This window comes from Typopeltis vanoorti, chromosome 24 (assembly GCF_054136105.1).
Source record: "Typopeltis vanoorti isolate ZY-2024b chromosome 24, IOZ_Tvanoo_1.0, whole genome shotgun sequence".
Lineage (NCBI taxonomy): Eukaryota > Metazoa > Arthropoda > Arachnida > Uropygi > Thelyphonidae > Typopeltis > Typopeltis vanoorti.
The window spans coordinates 38,265,794-38,287,848 of record NC_143572.1 but is presented as its reverse complement, the minus strand read 5'-3'; the positions used below and the strand labels follow the sequence as shown (position 1 = coordinate 38,287,848).

Genomic DNA, 22,055 nt, shown 5'->3' with positions numbered 1-22,055 from the left:
TCCCAAAGATACACAAGGAAAGCTGCCCACTGAGACCAATTGTAGATAGTATTGACTCGCCTACCTACAACTTATCTAAGTTTCTGGCTTCATATTTAAGAGGTGTTTTACAAGAATTTCTTCTTCATATACAGGGTGTCCCAAAATTCATGCAAGAAGTAATTTTGATAGAAAACACAGGTTTTTAATTAAAAATTGTAATTTCTTATTGATTCATAAAGTATACAGTATAGGGTTATGCATGGAATAACATATCGGGTAAATGGCCTCCACGGCTTTGCTGGCACATATGCACTCTTTTGTCAAAATTTTCCATGACTGTTTTGCATAAATGTGGCTGAATTTCATTGATTCAGCGCTCATTTTCCTCCTTCAAGGCATGGGTGGTCGTGGGCTTGTTAGCATAAACCTTAGACTTCAAAAAACCCCAAAGAAAAAAGTCCAACGGCGTTAAGTCACATGATCTGGGTGGCCAATTCTGATCACCAGAACGGGAAATTACATGACCAGGAAATGACTCATGCAGTAATTGAATTGTTTCTCGGGCTGTATGGCATGTGGCACCATCTTGTTGAAACCACATGTCGTCCACATCCATATCTTGCAATTTAGGCACAAAAAACTGGATTATCATGTCGCGATAGCGAGCACCATTAACTGTTATTGCCTTACCAGCCACATTTTTGAAGAAGAATGGACCGATGATGCCTCCAGCCCCAAATCCACACAAACAGTGACACGTGGATGCATTTGTTTCTCAACAATCATTTGTGGATTTTCTGAATCCCAAATGCGACAATTTTGTCACTTAACAAAGCCATTGATGAAATTGAGCCTCATTGCCGAAGATGATTTTGTTCGAAAAAGCATCCACTTGTTGTTGTTCCATAATCCATTCAACGAACTCTCTTCACTGTGTGTGGTCAGTAGGCTTCAGTTCTTGAGTCAATTGAACTTTGTAAGCATAATGATGCAAATCTTTCCTAAAAATATGCTGTAGAGAGCTTCTCGATATGCCCAATTCAAGACCATGGTGCCGAATTGATGTTCCTGGACTCTCAGCAACACTCTCACGAACTGTTTCGATGTTTTCTGTTGAACGACTTGTTGAAGGACGGCCAGCGTGTATAAGATCACTAATTGATCCAGTTTCCTTGAATTTTTTAATTAATCTTTTCATAGTTGATGAAGTTAAATCACTATTCTGATGATATTTTGTACAAAAATTGTGAACTGTAGCTGCCAAACTTTCATTATTTTTAAAATATTGCTGAACAATGAAAATGGATTGTTCTTTCATGTAGCACTCCATTTTTAATAACTGTCAGCTGTCACGCTGTCTTTTTTTTCTCATTGGCAACATTTTACCGCACAAATGGCACTAAATTTAAATTTTGCATGAATTTTGGGATGCCCTGTATAAAGAACTCAATATATAGATTTCGTCTCGAAAATCAAAAATTTCAAACTCCAGCCTTCGAATATTATAGTGCGCTTTGACGTGGTGGCTCTCTTTACAAACGTACCAATTCAAGAGGTTCTATATTTTAAAGAACAAGATTTCAAAAAAGATGTTTTCCATGCTATCACATTGCGTTCACTCCGGCTACTTTCAATATGAGAAGAAAATCTACAAATAAAATAAAGGGCCGGCAATGAGAACATCTTTTTTGAAGATTTCGAACAAAAGGCAATATCTCCTCAGCTACTCTTAAATCAAAATTTTGGCTGAGATTCGTAGATGACATATTTCTTATCTGGGAACATGGCACTGATAACCTTCAGTCTTTTTTAAATCATTTAAACAACTTCTACCAAGATATCAAATTAACAATGGAGGTTGAAGAAAATGGATCTTTTCCCTTCCTGGACGTAAGACTTACTAAGACATCTGATTATATTAAAATATCAATCTTTAGAAAATCTACACACATAGAGATAGATACCTGCATGCATCCTCACATCACTATCCTGCACAGAAAGTGGGTATCATTCAATCCTAGCACACCAGATCTATACTGTCAGATGATGAAGATCTAAAAAATGAACTACAACATCTACAAAGAACTTTCACAAGTAATGGCTACTCATCGAAAACTATTAATAAGCATCTATACCGCCGCCATCAAAACAACGCAGAAACACAAGACAATCCAATCCAACCTTTTGGATTGTCTTGTGTTTCTGCGTTGTATCACCTTACCATATATCAGCTCGTTCTCCATGAAACTAAGAAGAATTTTAAGAAAGTTCAACATAAAAACCTGTTTCTCTACTCTTCCTAAACAAAGATCGATTTTAAGCAAATACAAACAAGCTCACAACATTCTACAATTCCCAGGAGTGTACAAAATCACATCTGACTGCGAGAAGCAATACTATGGCCAAACTGAAGAATCCATCCTCCTACGTCTGGAAGAACACCAGAGAGAGAGACATTGCCTACAAAAGAACTAGAGCAAGTGCCCTGTCAAGCCATGTACTGTTTTCAGTAAACACAAATGATGAAGGCTGTCAACATGAGATAAACTGGACAACAACCTGAAACCTTCATATATGCTGCGACAAGGTAGAGCGACGCATGGTCAAGTCTAAGGAAATTGTTATGGACCCTCATCACATAAATAATAACCTTAGCTATAATCTACCGGACTCTTTCAGCTCTGCTATCCGATATTGGCACACACATGAAATCAGATGCACGCAGCTACTTAACAATAGAACTTCAACACGGACTGTAGCTACAATTCAAAGCTAACTGAATTTTATAATAGTCATTTTATAGTGATATGATATTTCTTATAGTGTTTACTTGCTTTCTATGTTCCCACACCTGAAGAAGTCCGACAATTCGATGAAACATGTTGCGTTTTGAATAAATTGTTATTCTAGTCTCAGTTATAGGGGCAGCATATATAAATATGAATATATATATATATATATATATATATATATATATATATATATATATATATATATAATGTGTGTGTGTGTGTGTTCTAATTTTATGATTCCTCATAGCAAGTTTTATGAATTCTAAAGAAGTATATATATATATATATATAATGTGTGTGTGTGTGTTCTAATTTTATGATTCCTCATAGCAAGTTTTATGAATTCTCAAGAAGTATATGAAGATATATCTGATTTTGGTGCTTTAAATTCATACATTAATGATAAGCTGAAAGAATATAACACAACTTCCAGTGCCCTCAAGATGGACCTGGTCCTGTTCAAAGATGCTATTGAACATGGTAATTATTAATCTAAATTTATTTCTCTAGCACATCTGCACTTATAAATAAAATATATTAGAATTTAACTGATATGATGTCATTAAATATAATATCAACACTACTCTCAAACTATTTCAAGCTTGCTCAGCACATGTCTTATGTTTTGGAAGTATCATAAATGGTCACATGAGATGATGAGCAAGCTTGTGAGCACCAGAAAATAGGAAATAAAAGAAGTATCAGCTTGCTAAGGAGTCAAAATGAAATTATGAAAGGTGAACTTCCAAGCAATCCAAAGAAAATAACAGACAGTTATTTTGTTTTTTTTAGTGAGTAATAGGAAGAATGATTTTGGAAGGACAGCTTTGATAAGTTATTATTATTATTATTCAGAATCTCCTTGGAGTCATAAGACTCATCATGGGAGGACCACCATTCCTTAAACTCATTCACCATTTGTGCTCTCACTGTGCTATGAGACATAGCATTCCATGGTCCAGCCATATAAGTGCAGAAGATGTAAATGCAAAAGAAGCTAAACATCCAAGTAATTTATCCACCATTATCCCTATGTCCCTGGCCTCATCAGTTTCCTGCAATCCAATTCCATCAATATGATACACCATATGCAACCTTTTCAACTGGAAGTGCATAACCTACATTTTGTGACATTAAACTGATAGTCAATATCCTTTGATAGCCAAAGGATATTTTAGATCAGGAGAGATCTGCATGGCTGAACATATAAAAGATGGCAAAAAAAAGAAGGGAACACAAATCAGTCTTAGCATTCCACACAACGACTACTGGCCATCGAGTACTCTGGCAACAAACAAACATGTCAGATGTTGATAAGAACTGTTTCAAAAGAAAATTTAAAGAAGCTGCAAAAATGCTTAGAATCCCTACAAAATGCAAAGGCAAACCAAGACTTGATTTTACATCAAGTCTGGTCTGCCTTTATCAAAAATGTAACTGCCTCGGACCTCGGATATAACACCCACAAGCCACAGAACGTGACAACAACTAGCATTGTTCCAACAAGCATACAGTAACAAACGTATCATTTTGTATTTGGGTTCTCAATTAATGAACAGCTATGAACTGTTAATTAAGTTAAAAAAGACACCTATTCGACTACTTAATTTGGTTGTTGTGTTCAACTTTTATACACCATTACCTCTGATGATGTAAGTTTTATGACAAATGAAACTTGTTGTGTTATTTACTCTTTTATTTTTTATTGTTCAATAAACATGTGGTCTCAATACCAAAAACTATCTCCAGTCAATATCCTTCGTCCACAATGCCAATTCATTTAAATCATCCTGCAGGATATCTACATCACCTGTATCAACTATTGCTCTCCCTAACTTTGCATCATCAGCAAACATCTAGTGGCTCTAATACCGAACCGTGAGGTACTCCACTAGTCACCATCATTCTCCTATATTCTGCCCCACCATATACTACTCTCTGCTGTCTTCTGTCTGTCAGCTCCTTCTCCCCCCCCCCCCTCCATCCATACTACTAGCCTCATATCCATTCCCATTTGCTCCAGTTTTTGTAATAGTTTTCTGTGTGTTATTCTGCCAAATGCCTTCACAAAGTCAAGCAGTATCGTGTGTAGCCATTGCCTTTATCCAGTTAGAATTGAATAATGGTAATGGCTACACTACTGATATTAATGATATATGATATATGATGTATGATTAGAAAACATAGCTGGCACCGTCTCTGAGGAGAAACAGCCAGTTTAAAACAGATGTCAGGTCAGCAAAACCTTATCAAAATGGACTAATAGAAACAGAATATCTAGATGTTTGGGTGACACCTATGTTTTCTAAGTAGTCCACCCTAAGGCAACTCATGAATGCTGGTGAGTGTGTTCCTGTAAGCTCTCTAGTCAACTTATTTTTACAAAACTTTCATAGTTTCCATATTCAGCTTTGAATTAATGCTGGATCTAATATCCACTTTACTTATATAATTTTTTTTAATTAAAATTTTTTTTTTTCACTAGAGGTCAGGCCAGTAGAATAATCTTTGGACAATTCATCATCTCTTTGACATACTGTTTGCAATGTAATATACAGCTTGTCTCGGTATATATATATGTGTGTGTACGCATACTCCAGAAGATATGACCTTAATATGAAGGTCAAATGTCGGAAAATTAAAGTAATTATTTTTAACACAGTTGTAGTCTCCATAATTTTTTTGAAAAGATTATTATTATTGTTATTACTCAAGACCCCATGGAATCAAAGACTCATCTAGGAGATCCTTTTATCAAAAACACACAACTCATCATACCATGATTTAAACACACTCAAATTCTCTGCAGACATCACACTCTCAGGCAAGGCATTCCAGTCATTCACAACTCTGCATGAAAAAACCTTCTTCTCACTCCCCTACTCACACCCTCCTTATACATGTTCCAGAGATGACCTCTGGTTCTCCCCTGATCTCCCACTGTTTTTCTGTAGAATCTCGCCAGCATTGATCCTATAACAACCCCTTAATAACGTGTGGGTCTCTATCATGAAATAATAGAGATCTATCATGAAGACTGATCATAGACCTATGAAGACCTATCATAGAGACCTATCATGAAATGAATGCTGATCACCATGAAACATTAAAGTAAAGGATAAATCCCTTCTTGTCAGAGAACTCTACATGTTTGGCAACTTCCCTGAACAAGACAGCATGGTCTTTCTTCCCAATTATAGGCAGAGTGCTTACAGTTATGGATACATCTTCTGATGCTATTAGCAGATCCTACGCCCTCAAACCCCCTTGTTCCCTCTATAACATGTTATTTCATGTAATTATCCCTTAGTAACTGTATGAATCCCACTTCTATCTTGCTATGTCCCTCTTTCCTCCCTCCAATCAATGTTCTTATATTGAAAGTCTCCCTATTATAATACATGGCATCTTCCTGTGGAGACCCCCCCTCCCCGAGTCTATAGCAGCTCCCAATAGCATATACCAGTGGTGTTCAACCTTTGTTACTACGTGAGCTACTTTTCTATAAAAAGTTAATTGCCGATCTACTCTCTTATATATAAGTTATTCGGCAATCCACTCTCTTATGTAGATCACATTCCCTCAAACTGATGTCTGATTATGCACAAATAAACAACTAAAAAAAAATACACAACTAAAAACTTTATTTCTGTATTTAAAAATTTATTTATCACTTTTAATTATTTTAATACAACAAAAAAAAAAAATATATATATTGGAATAAAATATTTATTTCTCTATTTTAGAAAACCAAAGTTAGAAAAAACAACAGATTGATTACAAACTCACAAGTTACAGGAAATGCTGTTTGATTAAAAAAAAAAAGTTAATGTGAAATTTGGCATTGTTTGGACCTCGCAATATTTTCATAGTCAAGCTGATATGAAGAAGTGGCCAATCACAGACAATCATCCACATGATCATTTGTAATTTGGTTTCTTAATTGATTTTTTATGATGTCATATTTGAAAAAGCGGATTCTGACAAGTATGTCAATCCGAAACACGACAGAATTTTTTGTGCAATATCAGTTAATATTGGGAATTTTTCATGTGCATACTTCCAAATGACTTCATTGTTTATTGATTTTAAATTTAAACTATTCTGAATGTTTATTATCTCAAGTTCTACTTCAGCTTGGTTTATATCAAACAGCCCACTAATTTTATTTGAAATTTCTGTGATGTTCAAGTTTTCTTGAAATGGATTATTGATAAAAGATACAATTCAGTTTTATTAAAATCTTTAAATCTTGAATTTATTTCTTCCTCAACTAATTCTATTTCATGAATAAATTCTTTTAAATCATTGCGAAGCATTTCTTGATTTTGTTCAAAAAATGTTAATAAATATGGGAGATGTCTAAATTCGCGGTCATTTATATTTTTCTTTAATAAAAGTAAGTATTGTTGAAAGTTTTTATTGAACTTAACGTGTCAATTAAATTTTTATCTCTACCTTGTAACTCTAGAAATCTTTCTAAAAATTGACTTCTGCTGAGCCAGCGAACGTTATTATTGTACAACAGAAATTCCCTATCATCATCTGCGTGTAAAAAAAGCCCTGCCCATTGCAGGGCTTTTCCTTGAACAGATTACAATTTTAAATGTAATATCCAAAACATCTTTTGTGTTTAATCTTTTACTACACACTACTTGTTGGTGAATAATACAGTGGTACATTAAAAAATCTGGATATTTGTCATCGTTTTTACATAATGAAATGAAGCCTGATTTATTGCCTATCATTGCAGGAGCATCATCAGTAGTAATAGACACGAGTTTAAAAAGTGAAAGTTTGTGTTGTTTTACAAATTCATCAAATGCCGAAGAAATGTCTTCTCCCCTAGTCTTTCTCAATAATGGTATAATTTTCAAAAGTTCTTTACTTGAATAATCTTGAAATACCATGCGAATAAATACCATTAACTGAGCAATATCAGTGAAGTCGTTTGATTCATCAAATTGTTATGAAAATGCAACACACTGGTGAATGTCTGACATTAACCTGGCCTGGAAACTTTTCTCTGGCATTTGTAAATAATTTTGGCAATTTAAAACCTCATCTGCAGCCTAGAAGTAGTCTCTCTCTAGCGACATCTCGAACCGAGATGCTCTTTTCTGGAAGCGGGAAACTCCTCTCTCAAACAACATGGATCTGGGCAGTCTCTCTGATGGTGACTCTGGACTGGGTGGCCTCCTCTCTGACAGCAATTCTGGAACCGGGATCCCTTCTGCTTGCTTCAGTCCCTTTTTATTAGGCCTCCTCTGAGACTTCACATAAAGTTTGGCAACCCCCAAAGAATCGGTATGAGTCTTTTATCTTAAGTTTCAAGTTCGGCATGCCTTTTGTTCTCCTCTGCTTTCTTTTGATTGCAAGTTGCCAACCATCAGAAAGTCGTTTGAACTCTTTCTGACAGACTTCGGAGATGTTTACACTTAGAGCCCAAGCCTTTCTCATACATACAAGTTTCAATAACAATTTTTCTAATGCTGCCATGTACATCTTCCGCGACAAAAATATTGCCTTTGTTTTTAACACTCTAACATATTCTTATTAAAGCAGTATATACAGTTAGCTTCAAAAGAGTTATTTACAAAAACATCTAATACAAACTATACCGAGACAAACAAAGTTTATTTTTTTTTACAATATTCACACGGTACTTAACCTAAGTAAAAAATCGATGTAATGTGCTTTGGAATATTTAATATTTAAGCTACAATCGAGTTTTTACACTTTGCTTATAATCGTATTCACTCAGCTTGCTGTTTGACTTCCACTGATCCAAATTAATTCATTAACCTGGACTTATAAGAAAATTACTGATTTGACAATTTTAACGAAAAATAAATAAATAATAGCAATACACTTAAAGCAAATTAAAAATAATACAAAATAATGATAAATAAAATATTATGTTTTCAGTTTTAATTAAATTTGTAAGTAAGGAGGAATAAACAAGAAAGTGACCAAAAATTGCTACGCGATCAATGGGTTGAACACTCCTGGCATATACTGTCCTCTTTTCCTCTCTCACACGAGACAGCATCAAATGAACCATATCCTTCAGACCTAAAATCTTCTAACTTCTAATTTTGTTGGTTGTTGGTTATTTGTAATTCTGCAGCTATCATCAGCAATATCCCACCTCCTGTCCTGTTCCTTCAATTTTCCCTGAAAATAGAAGGAACAGTGAAACAATAACCGAGAAAGCAATAAAATTTTTCAATATATGACAAATAACCAGAGAACTAAGGGCCATCCATGGAAGTTGTGTAAGAATGTGGTTAGTAGGGGTGTGTGGACCAGATTTTTTGTGTGGAGAGTGGTGACTGAGTGGAATGGATTGCAAGAATTGGTTTGTGAGTTCCCTGTCAGTGAATGGATTCAAGGAGAGGTATCATAGGTATGTGTGTATGATGGTCGATTTGGATCTCCCACAGTGATTTACAGCATCTCCATGGTCTGCATGGAGATGCTGTAAAATAATAACAATAATAACAATAATGATAATAAAGTATTTTATTATTAGCCCAAGACAAGTTGAAAGCAAATTTATATGTTTTTCTTAAACCTACATATGTTAGTGCAACTTTTCTTTGAAACTATGCTTTCTGTAGTGTTTAAGCTTAATGGAATTGTTTTTAAAATAATCAGTATAACTCTTTCTATGTTTCTCATATTCTTCACAGTATGCAGAATTATGCGAGTAATTAGCCAACCCAAAGGAAATATGATGTTGATAGGAGTTGGAGGCAGTGGAAGAAGAAGCCTTGCCCGCCTCTCTGCTTATATCATGGGTTATTCAGTTTTTCAAATCAGAGTTACTAAGAACTACAATGCAGAGGAATTTCAAGATGGTGAGTTGTAATATTTGAATGAAATGGCAAGTGATTTTTTTCATGATAGATGTTGCTACTATACTAGTAATTTGCTAACTTGATTATTATTAGTAGTAGTATTGGTAACAACAGACTTACATGAAGTCAAAATACTCATTGCAGGAGGTGCACACTATCACACACACACACACATGCACACGCACACACACACAAAAAGCTCATCGAGCTGTACTTTAAACTCATTCACCATAAGTGCATACACTGCATTCTCAGGCAAACATTTTACTTGTCAGACACTGTCCATTCAAAGAACCCTCTCCACACTCCTTCGCTCACATCCTCTTTATATAGTTTCCAAGATTGTCCTCTGGTTCTATACCCTTCTCCCATTCTATGAAACATTTCTTATATGTTAGTAACAATTACCATGTTAGTATATGTTAGTAATGGGTTGTTACCGTGTTAATATCTGTAGTCAATCTCAATCCAAAAATATTAAATGGAAAATTCCAGAAATAAACAACACCAGCAAAGTGAATATTAGCTCCAACATTATTTCAAAGCTGAATGTTTGCAAGTTGACCTAAGAGCTTACGAGAATATAATCCTTAGTATCCCCGAGTTGTCTTAGCTTGCACTACTTGACTTAAGTAATTAAGACAAGTCAGGGATGATGAGGATTGTATTCTCTTATGCTCTTGGGTCAACTTATGAAACTTTAATTGTGTCTACAAACATTCAGCTTTGAAATAATGTTGGATCTAATATTCACTTTGCCGATGTAATTTTACATTGCCAAAATGAAGCTGTATGGCTCTTTCTTCTCATAATAGATGATTCATAAGTTTTAAATTTCATGCCTTTCTGAATAGTTCTCAGTTTTCAGATCAACTGTTGTGGTATTGCACTGCTTGTGTTCAAGTAACTCTTATTTTACTTAATAATGGTCCCAAAGCACAAGAGTAGTAATGCTGGCAATTCAGATATGCCAAAGAGAAGCTATAAGGTGTCTCCTTTTAAGTGAAAAAGGTGAAAGTTCTCGACTTTATATAAAGAATCACTTTACAGCTTCTCTCTTTGGCATATCCGAATTGCCAGCATCACTATTCTTGCATTTTGTAACATAAATAATAATAATAATAAAGTATGCTCCGGTTACTAAGATTCCATTCACATTCAGATAACTTTTATTACAGTATGTTCTTAATCTTTTATTGTGCCTAATTTATAAATTAAACTTTATCATTGATATGAATGTATAGGGTTCGGTACTATCTGCAGTTTCAGGTAACCACGGGGGTGTCTTGGAACATATCACGGATAAGGGGGAACTACTGTATGTCCAAATCATATCTCTTCTTCTCATCCTCGAATTCACGTGGCTTTGAAATTTGCATTCCCTCAATGTGTCTTCATATTCTACATTCCAAAGTCCAGTTACCACTTTAGCCAATCTTCTCTAGACCTTTTATAATGTATTCTAATCACCATCCATAATGAGGCCTTATTACAATGGAATAACCTCTTTATTTGTGCATGTTAAGGACCTCCACATCATTGCCATAATCAGTTACAATGACTTTGCAAATTATGCAATGTGCCCCTGAACTTCTCTTGTTCATTACCACTCCTAAATGTCCAGTTTCCTTTGAAATTTCACCACCAAGTGTACACTTTGTATCTCATCATTGCCTAGCAAGTTTCAGAACCTTACCCTTTGAAACATATAATGACATTTACTGCACTTATTAGCCTACTCATACAATATATTTAAGTATTCCTGCAAGACTGCAACATCTGTTTGATTTGCCATTCTTCTGTTCAATTTTGCATCATCTGGAAACAGTTGCATATTTCCAGTTGCATATTCTCACTTGATATACATGTTAAAAAACAGTGGCCATAAAACAGACATCCTATAAACAATTTTATTATAATTATCTGACAGCCAGTTTAATTACCAACTTGTTGTGTTGACAACCTATCAAAAGCCTTTACAAAATATAAGTATACCACTGTATATGAGTACCCCTTGTCCAATACATTTATCACTTTATTATAGTACCTTAGAAAATGTTAACGGTTACTATCAGACCAGTTTTGACTTTTATTTACATCTCATAAGTGGGAGCCAGACCCAGAGGTGATACTAAGGCTAAAATAATGCAGAAGTCATATTTTCATATATGAGTAGCCAAAAGGTGTCACACCTTATTATTAAAATATCTGGATTACAGATGGTTGTTGGGTGTTTTTCCCACTTGGTTATACTGTAAGTTAAAGATACCAAGAAATTGTTCTACTGCATAAATGTGGTGATAAGGATGTAGCTTCAAATTATAGGGTGGTCTTTATATCTGAAGTTGTGGTGAAGGTACTGGAGAGATTGGTGAGAGGTAGGATACAGAAATGGCTTGATAACAGCAGTATTCTCTGTGGTTATCAGCATAGATATTTTTTAAGGCAAGATCATGTTTCACTAACTTACTTATGTGCATATATGAGGGTGGTCTGAAACGTTCTTGACCTCGACCATAGATGCCAAAACTATCGGCAAGATTTTTTTTTTTCTAAGTTGGTACGTCTGTCATAAGCATCCATGTGAAATTGCAGGTCATTCTATCAAGTAGTTTGTTTTATACAGCTGTCTGAAACAAAAGTGCTCTCTGCATCCCTTGAAATGGATAAAATTGAGTATTGTGTGGTTATAAAATTCTTTGGAAAAGAAAGTTTAACGCCAAAAGAAATTCATTCGAAGTTAATAAACATTTATGAGCACTCTTCTCCTTCGTTTTCGACAATTAAGAGATGGGCTGCCGGGTTAAAATGTGATCATATCAGCCTTGATATGGCCACATTTAAGATCCACATGAAGGACTCCAAAAAGTGTAACAACACCAGATATCATTGATCAAGTGCACAAAACTGTATTGGATGACCGGTGAGTCAAAGTGTATGAAATTGCTGAGACTATGCAAATTCAGGCAAAATATATCCTACATTTCAAAAGAACATGTAGGATATATTTTGCCTGAAGAATTGCATATGAAAAAAAGCTTTCCGCAAGATGGGTGCTGTACTTGCTCGCAGCAGATCAGAAACGAACTCACATGAAAATCTTTGCAAGTGCTTAGAGTTTTAACAAGAATAAAACTGATTTTTTGTGTATCAATTTATTACCATGGATGATACTTGGATTCACTATTATACACCAAAATCCAAACAGCAGTCAAAAGAATAGGCAAAAACCGGTTGTTCAGCGCCAAAGAAGACAAAGTTGATTCCATCAGCAAGAAAGGCCATGGCATCGGTCTTTTGGGATGCTAAAGACATTTTGTTTATTAATTATCTTGAAAAGGATAAAACAATAACCGGGGAATATTACTCTGATCTTTTCTCATGAATTTTTTCATGAGAAAAGACCCATTTGCAGAAGAAAAAAATCATTTATCATCAGGACAATTCACCTGCCCACAAAGGGGTTTTGGCAATGGGAAAATTAAAGGACTGTGAATTGTTGGAGCATCCACCCTACTCCCCAGATTTGGCTCCTTCTGCCTTGTATCTCTTCCCAAAACTAAAAATCTTCCTTGCTGGTCAGCAATTTTCTTTGAATCAAGAGGTGATTGCAATTGTAGAGGGGTATTTTGCAGATCTTACTGAGAACCACTACAGGGACAGGATAAGGATGCTGGAGCATTGCTGAAAAAAATGTATTAGTCTTAAGGGAGATAATGTTGAAAAATAAAAATAATTTTGAAATTATAAATTCTTTTTTTCATTGTTAGGCCGAGAACTTTTCAGACCACCCTCGTACAGTGGTGTACTTAGATTTTTCAAAGTTTTTGATAGACTGCCACATGACAATCTCGTATATAAATTGAAACAGATGGGATTGGATAACAGACTTCCAAGTTGGATCAGTGACTGGCTGTTGGATAGGTATCAGAAAGTTTTATATGGGGGGAGTGATATCTGGAAAGAGAAAGGTCAACAGTTGTGTGCCACAGGGGCCAGTTTTGGGGTCACTGCTGTTCAATATTTATGTTAATGATATTGGGCTGGGTTTAACTAGTTATATGCAGCTGTTTGCAGATGATGCAAATCTGGAGAGTGCAATGCAGAATCAAGCGAATGTTATGGCAATACAAGAGGACTTGAATAGATTGCATGAATGGGCAGGTAAGTGGAACTATCAGTTCAATGTTGCACAGTGTAAGGTTTTGAGATTTGGTGTGCAACGATGGGATGCAAAATATACACTTGATGGGGGAAACTTTTTTAATGGAAGTAGTGGAGATGAGAGATCTAGGAATAATGGTGGACAAGGACCTGAAATTCTGGAGCCACATTGCACAAGTTGCAAAGACGTTGCATCGGATAATGGCAATGATGCAGAGGACCCTGATATGCAGAAATAGAGAGGTTGTGATGCCATTGTATAAGGTCTTAATCAGGCTTCGTATGGGATAATAGCAAAGATGCAGTGGACCCTGACATGCAGAAATAGGGAGGTTATGATATATAAGGCCTTGATCAGGCCTCATATGAATTATTGTGCACAGATTTGGTCACGAGTTTTCATTGTGACAGGGATAAGTTGGAAAGGGTTCAGAGAAGATTCATGAAGGTGGTAAGTGGTCTTTGGAATATGTGGAGTATTTATAGAATATAAGATTTAAAGACAGATTTGGAGAATATTAGTTGCAGAGCCTCGTGAATAGAAAGAAACGGGGGGATATGATTGAGACATATGAGCTAGTCAAGGATTGTTATCGCATCGAGATGGAGCAGATTTTTCATAGAATAGGACAGGGGAGGGGTAAGACAAGAGGTCATCGCTGGAAACCGTATAAGGGGGGTGTGAGCAGAGGAGTGACGAATACTTTCTTTGTATGGAGAGTGGCTGGTGAGTGGAATGCATTGTCTGAGTGTGTTGTGTGTGCATAGACACATTGAATCAGTTTAAGGTATGGTTGAATGAGCACTGTGTGCAATACAGGGTGTTTCAAAAAGAATGTCAAGATTTGAAAATTGTATATCTCTGCAACCATGAACCACAAATGAATGTGATTTGTACTATATGAATGGCCTTGGCCCAGAGTTTCATATGAAGCTATACAGATTGCAACTGGTGCAAGCTCTTCATGTAGGTGACAAAAAAAGAACAGATTTTTGTGCTAATCTGTTAGAGGATGTGGAGGACAACACCTTCTTACAAAGGTTGATTTTTAGCGATGAAGCAACCTTTCATCTAAGTGGTAAAGTTTCGCATCACAATGTTCACATATGGGAACGTGAGAATCCACATGAAATTGTACAACATGAACGTGATTCACTAAATGTTTTTTGCATGGTTTCTGTTAGAAAGGTTTATGGCCCTTTTCTTTTTTGAGGAAAACACTGTTATGGGAAACTCCTATCTTGAAATGCTGCAGGACTGGCTACTTCCACAGCTGAATGAAGAATCTGAAGATTACATTTTTCAGCAAGACAGAGCACCACCACATTGGAACCTCCAAGTTCGTCAGTTTCTAAATGAAACATTGCCTCAGCATTGGAGTGGATGCACGAGACCCCACGACTTGGCGCTACACTGTTGACCTCCAAGATCTCCAGACATCACACCATGTGACTTCTTTTCATGGGGATACGTAAAAGACTGTGTTTATGTTCCTCCATTACCCACTGACTTGGATGAGCTCAGAACCAGAATCACGGCTGCAGTAAATTTTGTGACAGACACTCTCAGACGCATTTGGGATGAATTCAGCTATCGGCTTGACATTGTCCATGCAGCAGGTGGAGGGCACATTGAGCATTTGTAATTGTGGTGAGTGAAACTGTAGGCATTACTTCATACTTGGTAATTTATTTTGTAACTGTACCTCATTTTCATTATTAAATATAATTATTTGCAATCAGGTCATTCTTTTTGAAACACCCTGTAGTGTGTATCTCCCACGATGAGTCTCTGACTCCATGGAGGTGAAATGTTAATAATAATAATAATAATAATAATAATAATAATAATAATAATAATAATAATAAAATGGTAAAACATGACTGCCCTTTAACAAAGCTATGCTTACAATCACAGAGAATACTATTGTTATCAACCTTCTTCTGCACCTTAGCTCTTTCCAGTTTATCAAGCATCTTAAATACAACTTCAGATATAGAGATTGACCAATAATTTGTAGCCTCAGTCTTATCACCACCTTTGTGAATTAGAACAATTTTACCCTTCCACTTCTTTGTGGGACGTGTGCTTTTCCAAGACTTGATAAACAGGGAAGCCAAGGAGGATGTTAACTCCCTGGAACATTCACTTAAGACGTGGTGATATCATCAATTCCTATTACCTTATTGATATCAAATTTGCTTAACACCTCAAATACTTCTTGCGTGCTGTCTGCCTTCTGAATTCCTTCCAGGTATATCCTCTGCAACAGTTACGAGTCTACCATATTTATCCATTAACATCATCTTCCCGTAATTGTTCTTCTCTCTATTGGCCACATATTGAAGAAGAAACTCACTAAGATTTTCTTAGCTTGATTTCCTTCTACTGCACTTTTTTTTTTGCTGTCCTTACCAACTGATCATCTTTCTGACCTCAGTTCATCTGGTTGTTACCATTATTCATCTTATGCTGCCTCTATAGTGCTTTCTTCTTCTTCCTATTTCATGCTTAATTTCTATATTCATCCTCTTATCACCTACTTCATTCATTCTTTTGATCTTTGGAATACATTCACACATACATGCTGTTAAATATCTCTTTGTCAATGCCCAGCAGCATTTATGTCCTTCCCACTTAATTCTCCATTCCTTAGTTTTTCATTATCACTAGCCTTGTACTTTCCCAAATATCCTTTCTTTACAGAAGTCTTCATATGGCTGGTCACCATACAGCTGACACTAACTACAAGTCACAAGAGATTACTTATGATGAGGGTAGAATCAAAGTTGAATACAAAAAAAAAAAAAAAAGAAACAAACAAAAAAATCTGCAAGCCTTTTTCCACCTTTAGCCCGCATGTTCGGATTTTGTAAAGTATTTCTCATATGTTTCGTACTCCTCACATCCTTCTTCACCACATCTTTATACAACTTCCAGGGATGGCCTTGTTCTTCTCATCTTAACATCCACTCTTTTTATAATTTGTTGTGTATTAATCTAATAGAACCCCTTAACTAACTTAAAGGTCTCTATCATATCTCCTCTTTTCCTTCTATCTGCCAAATCCACATTCACTCAAATGCTGTTCATAATCAACACTCCAGAGTCCAGTTTAAATACAATGAAACTAGGTGACCAAATCTGAACACAGTGGTCCATATGTCGTCTGTCGAATGCCTTGTATAGAAACACTCCCACCTTCTTATCCCTACATGTCAATGTACATCATGAAAATTATAAAAACAACTACTGCATTAGAGTAAAACTTTAGTTTAATATAAACCAAAATAAACACTCGACATTTCCACCTTCACATTAAGGTCATCTTCTGGAGTATATCATCCCCCATTCATTTGTCTTCTCCTATCTAGAAGGTTGACTACATGATGTGACTCATGGTTAACTATGGGCGTAACGATGTCGTGAAGACCCTTTCTCTTCCTCATATTGTCATAAGTATTCATGACTGTAATCTGTGTGTGTTCACAGGGCCAGTTTGCCTGTTCTGAGGGACGAAAAACCTGAGTTTCCGGATGAAAAACCCTTTACCTCCTTATGAGACTGCCTAACTCACCTTTAGTCAAAAGAGACCAGATAAAGGTTCCTCACGTCATAGATGGGAATCAAAACCAGGTCTTTTCCGACCAAAGGGCTTCGTCTCTACCGACTGAGCTACAGAGGCTCTCTGGAGTATACTCATATATACAAAGAAACAAGTTGCACTACAATCTACATGGTATGCTAAAGTTACTGACCAACCGTCACAACTATTAGCCTGACCTCTGGTGTAAAAAAAAAAAACCCTTACTACATCAAAGCTGGAGTTTTGTTATTATTATTATCTATTATGTTACAAATTACATTAAGCTGGAGAGCAACGTATTTACCACAAGCCTATGCATACCAGCCAATATGTACATGCTAACTTATATCACTACCCTTCTCAAAAACTTGGAGTCATTAACACACTCAAAAACAGAGCTATAACAATTTTCTCTAATGAACAAGCTCTTTAACAAGAACTAAAAATTATTAGCAATACATTTATAAATAATGGCTCTAGTAAAAATACTATTAATAAAGTTCTTCATAAAACTTGATAAAAAAATATTATAGATTATAGTAAAACCATAGCTATCCCATACATTAAAGGGTTATCAGAAAAAAATTAATAGGATTCTACACCATTATAATCTTAATGTCACTTTTAAACCACCTTTAAAATTAAAAAACATATTCAGCTCCTCCAAGGATCCTCTCTCCCCATTGGCACATCCTAGAGTTTATTGCATCTATTGCACCTATAACTTACCATATATTGGGGAAACTGTACATACAGTCCCTATCTGTAAAAAAAAAAAAAAAAACACAAGCAAAGCATTAAATTTAACAAGTTTGGAGAAGCAGGCCTCCCAGACCCTACGCAAAATTGATTGGTTAAATACTTGTTCTTTACATCATACAAAAGCATGGGATGAATGGAAATTTAAAGAAGCATGTGAAGTTTTGATTAATAACCCTAATCTTAACAATAATGGTAGCATAAAAATCCCAAAAATTTGAATGGCACACATTCAACCAACTTAGTTTTCCAGCAAACCCTGACTTTAAGACTATAAGCAATTTTCAGCTTTTATCGGCTTCTATCCATACTGGTTTGTTGTAATCTGTATACTTATATAAGTAATTTTTTTGTGTAAACATGTTGCTCTCCAGCTTAATTTAGTTTGTAACCTAAATTATAATAATAATAACAGAACTCTAGCTTTGATGTAGTAAGTTTTTTTTTTTTTTTTTTTTATACCAGAGATCAGGCTAATAGTTGTAACAGTTGGTCAGTAACTTGATCATACCATGTAGATTGTAATGCAGCTTGTTTCTTTGTATATATGTGTATACTCCAGATGATGACCTTAATGTGAAGGTTGAAATGTCGAGTGTTTATTTTGGTTTATATTAAACTAAAGTTTTACTCTAATGCGGTAGTTGTTTCCATAATTTTCATGATGTATTTTGATCACCGTAGTATAAGCATAAAGGAAAGAATACATGTCAATGTACTTTTTATTATAGTGGTATATGATGTGCAGTCTTTGTAACACATACAATGTGAAGTTCCAAGTGTACATTGCATGCATTACAAAGACTGCACATCATATACCACTATAATAAAAAGTACATTGACATGTATCTTTTCCTTCACGCTTACACAGTGATCAAAATACATCATGTCCACCATCATTCCAAGATCCCAAATCTCATCCACTTTCTGAAGTACAGCTCCTCCAATACAGCACATAGCCTTATATCACTGCATCCCAAAGTGTAACACCTTGCATTCATTAATATTAAAACTGCAGCTCCATTCATTTGTCCAAGCTACAAGTCTATTCAAATCTTATCTATAATCCTATAGAGAATTAACATGAGCACTACTTCTGATAATTCTACCTAGCTTTGCAACATTGAAAACATTTGAAGATCCCCAGTCAATCCACATGACATTTTTAACAAACAAGTTAAACTGTATGCACCCAAGAACAGAACCCTGAGGCACACCACTGGTCATCTTCCTTTTCTGAGATGCAGCTCTGTCATATACAGCATGTTGGTATTGCTCAGAGAACCAATCTCTTATTCATCCTACAAAATACTATCTGTTCCAATCTCCTGCAGCTTGTACATAAACTTATCATGTACATAAACCTATAATTTATCATAGTCCAAGAATATCACTGTATATGATTCTCCCATATCCAACAAATTTGTCGCCTTAACATAAAATATAAGCAGATTGCTAAAACAAGACATGCCCTTCACAAACCCATTGTGACCATCATAGAGAATATTGGGTTCATCAACCCAATCCTATTCTATTTCTAACCAATTCTTTTAACACCTTGATCACAAGTGGAGATATACAGATGGGTCTATAATTGAAAACTTCTGTTCTTGAAACATGCTTGTGGAGAGGTATAATTTTCCCTTCTTTCCACTCCTAAGGGACCTTCCCCGCTGTAAGACTTTCATTAAAAATCCAGGACAAGGACATGGCTAACTCATTTGCACATTCTTAAAAAATATGTGGTGATAAGTCATTGATTCCAACAGCCTCATTAACATCTATCCCAAGCAGCAGTTGATACACCAATGATTAATTCACCTTTATTTCTCCTAATTCTTGTCTTCCTTTATACATGTTGCATAGCATCATTTACACAACTATGATATATACTGACGAAGTGTTCATCAAATAATTGCACTTGTTTACAGTGCTGGCTCTAGGGGTCCTGGTGCCCCGATGCAATTTTAAGTTGAGTTCCTCTTGCTTTTTTTTTTAATATACTTAAAATTTAAAGCTTAAAAAAAAATCAAAATACATATATTTGTATGTAAAATTCTGTACTTTGAAAAATACATATGTTATCCTCCCTACAGGCCAGGACACACACACACACACACACACACACACACACACATATATATATATATATATATATATATATACGTGTAGCAAAACTTGGATGTGATTCAAACCCCCTGTTGAAAGAACTTGGATAAGAAGTGCAATTTAGCCTATCTATCTATCTATGTAGGGATGGATAGCTTGAGAGTCTGTGGTTAGTTGATAGATGGAGAAGAGATGATATGATAGAAACATTGAAGTGCTAAAAGGCTTTTGTACAATTGATGCAGGGAAAATATTTCAGTAGTGGAAACAGTGGTGGAAGAACAAGAGGTCATCCCTGGAAATTAAGTAACAGTGTGGTTAACAAGGGTGAGAATTAGATTTTTCACTTGGAGAGAGTGGTGAATGAATGGAATGCATTTCCTGACTCAGTTGTGAGGGCTTCGTCTGTCAACGAGTTCAAGGAAGGTTATGATAGATATTATTATTATTATTATTATTATTATTATTATTATTATTATTATTATTATTATTATTACCCTAGAAGTCCTTTTATCACACACACACACACACACACACACACACACACACACACACACACACACACACACACACACACACACACACACACACACACACACAGCTCATCATACTGTGCTTTAAACACACTCAAATTCTCTGCAGACACTACACTCTCAGGCAAGCATTCCAGTCATTTGCAACTCGGCATGAAAAAAACCTGCTTCTCACTCCCCTACTCACACCCTCTTTATACAGTTTCCAGGAATGACCTCTGGTTCTCTCCTGATCTCTCACTATTTTCTATAGAACCTCTCCAGCATGGATAGTTTGTGTCTCCTGCAATGAGTCTTCTGAAGCCATGGAGATGCCCATATAATAATAATAAATAGTTTATAAGTTTTTGATAATAAAAGTGAAATTTCAATTATTATAAGTTAATAAATTATTTTGACATAAATATTGTATCAGAATGTAAAACAAATCTTGGTATTTCTATATAGGATATGATTGAAGACAAAACCAGACATTGTTGATATATTATTGCTGACTTATTTCTTTTGCTCAAACTGTAAAATGAAGTAATAGATATAGTGCCTTTGTAGGGCAATTGGAAGAAAACAATGGGAGGTTGCTCCTTTTGATTGGAAAAGGCCTAAATTCAATTCTCGTCTTGACAAGAGGAATCCTTACATGTTTTTTTTTTTTTTTTTTTTTTTTTCATTTGAAGGTTAGCCAATTTGAGAGCCGATTTGAGCATTTGAGAGTATCTCATATGGGGGTAGCAGGGTTTTTTCTCCTCGAAACTCAGGTTTTTCATCCCACATACAGACAAATTGGCCTTGAGAATACACAAATTTACAGACAAAAAATACTAGTGGTGGTGGTGGTAGTGAATGGTAGATATCATTGGTGTAGATTACGATGGTAGTGGGGGGGGTTGCACTGTAGTTGGTGGATTAAGTGGCGGAGATGGAGAGTTGTAGAGTAGGTGCTCTTCCTCGATGAGTTTTTAAGACTACTCGGAGATGTCGTGAAATAATAAATAATAATAAATAAATAAATACAGTAATAATATTGAATATTATCTGTGAAAACGTTCAAACCAGTAGAAAATTAGATAGAGTAGTTATTTATAATTCAGTTCCAGGAGTTCCATTCTGAAATAAAAAATCTGTTGAACAAAAATTTGGTAAGATAGAAAAATAAATGTAAATAAAAAATAAAAATAAATGTAAAATAAAAATAAATGTAAATAAAAAATAAAAATAAATGTAAAATGAAAATAAAAATAATGTAAAATGAAAATAAATGTAAATAAA

At 35.3% G+C, this 22,055-nt stretch overlaps 1 protein-coding gene across 1 annotated transcript in view; it reads left to right on the top strand.

Annotated features, from left to right (window-relative positions):
- kl-2 (dynein heavy chain 2, axonemal kl-2) overlaps nucleotides 1–22,055 on the top strand; it is a 1,497,432-nt gene that overhangs the window by 570,575 nt on the left and 904,802 nt on the right. Inside the window, exons 25-26 of the mRNA XM_090414156.1 lie at nucleotides 3,105–3,254; nucleotides 9,470–9,637. Coding sequence (XP_090270282.1) covers nucleotides 3,105–3,254; nucleotides 9,470–9,637 — 318 coding nt within the window. The remainder of the gene's footprint in view (nucleotides 1–3,104; nucleotides 3,255–9,469; nucleotides 9,638–22,055) is intronic.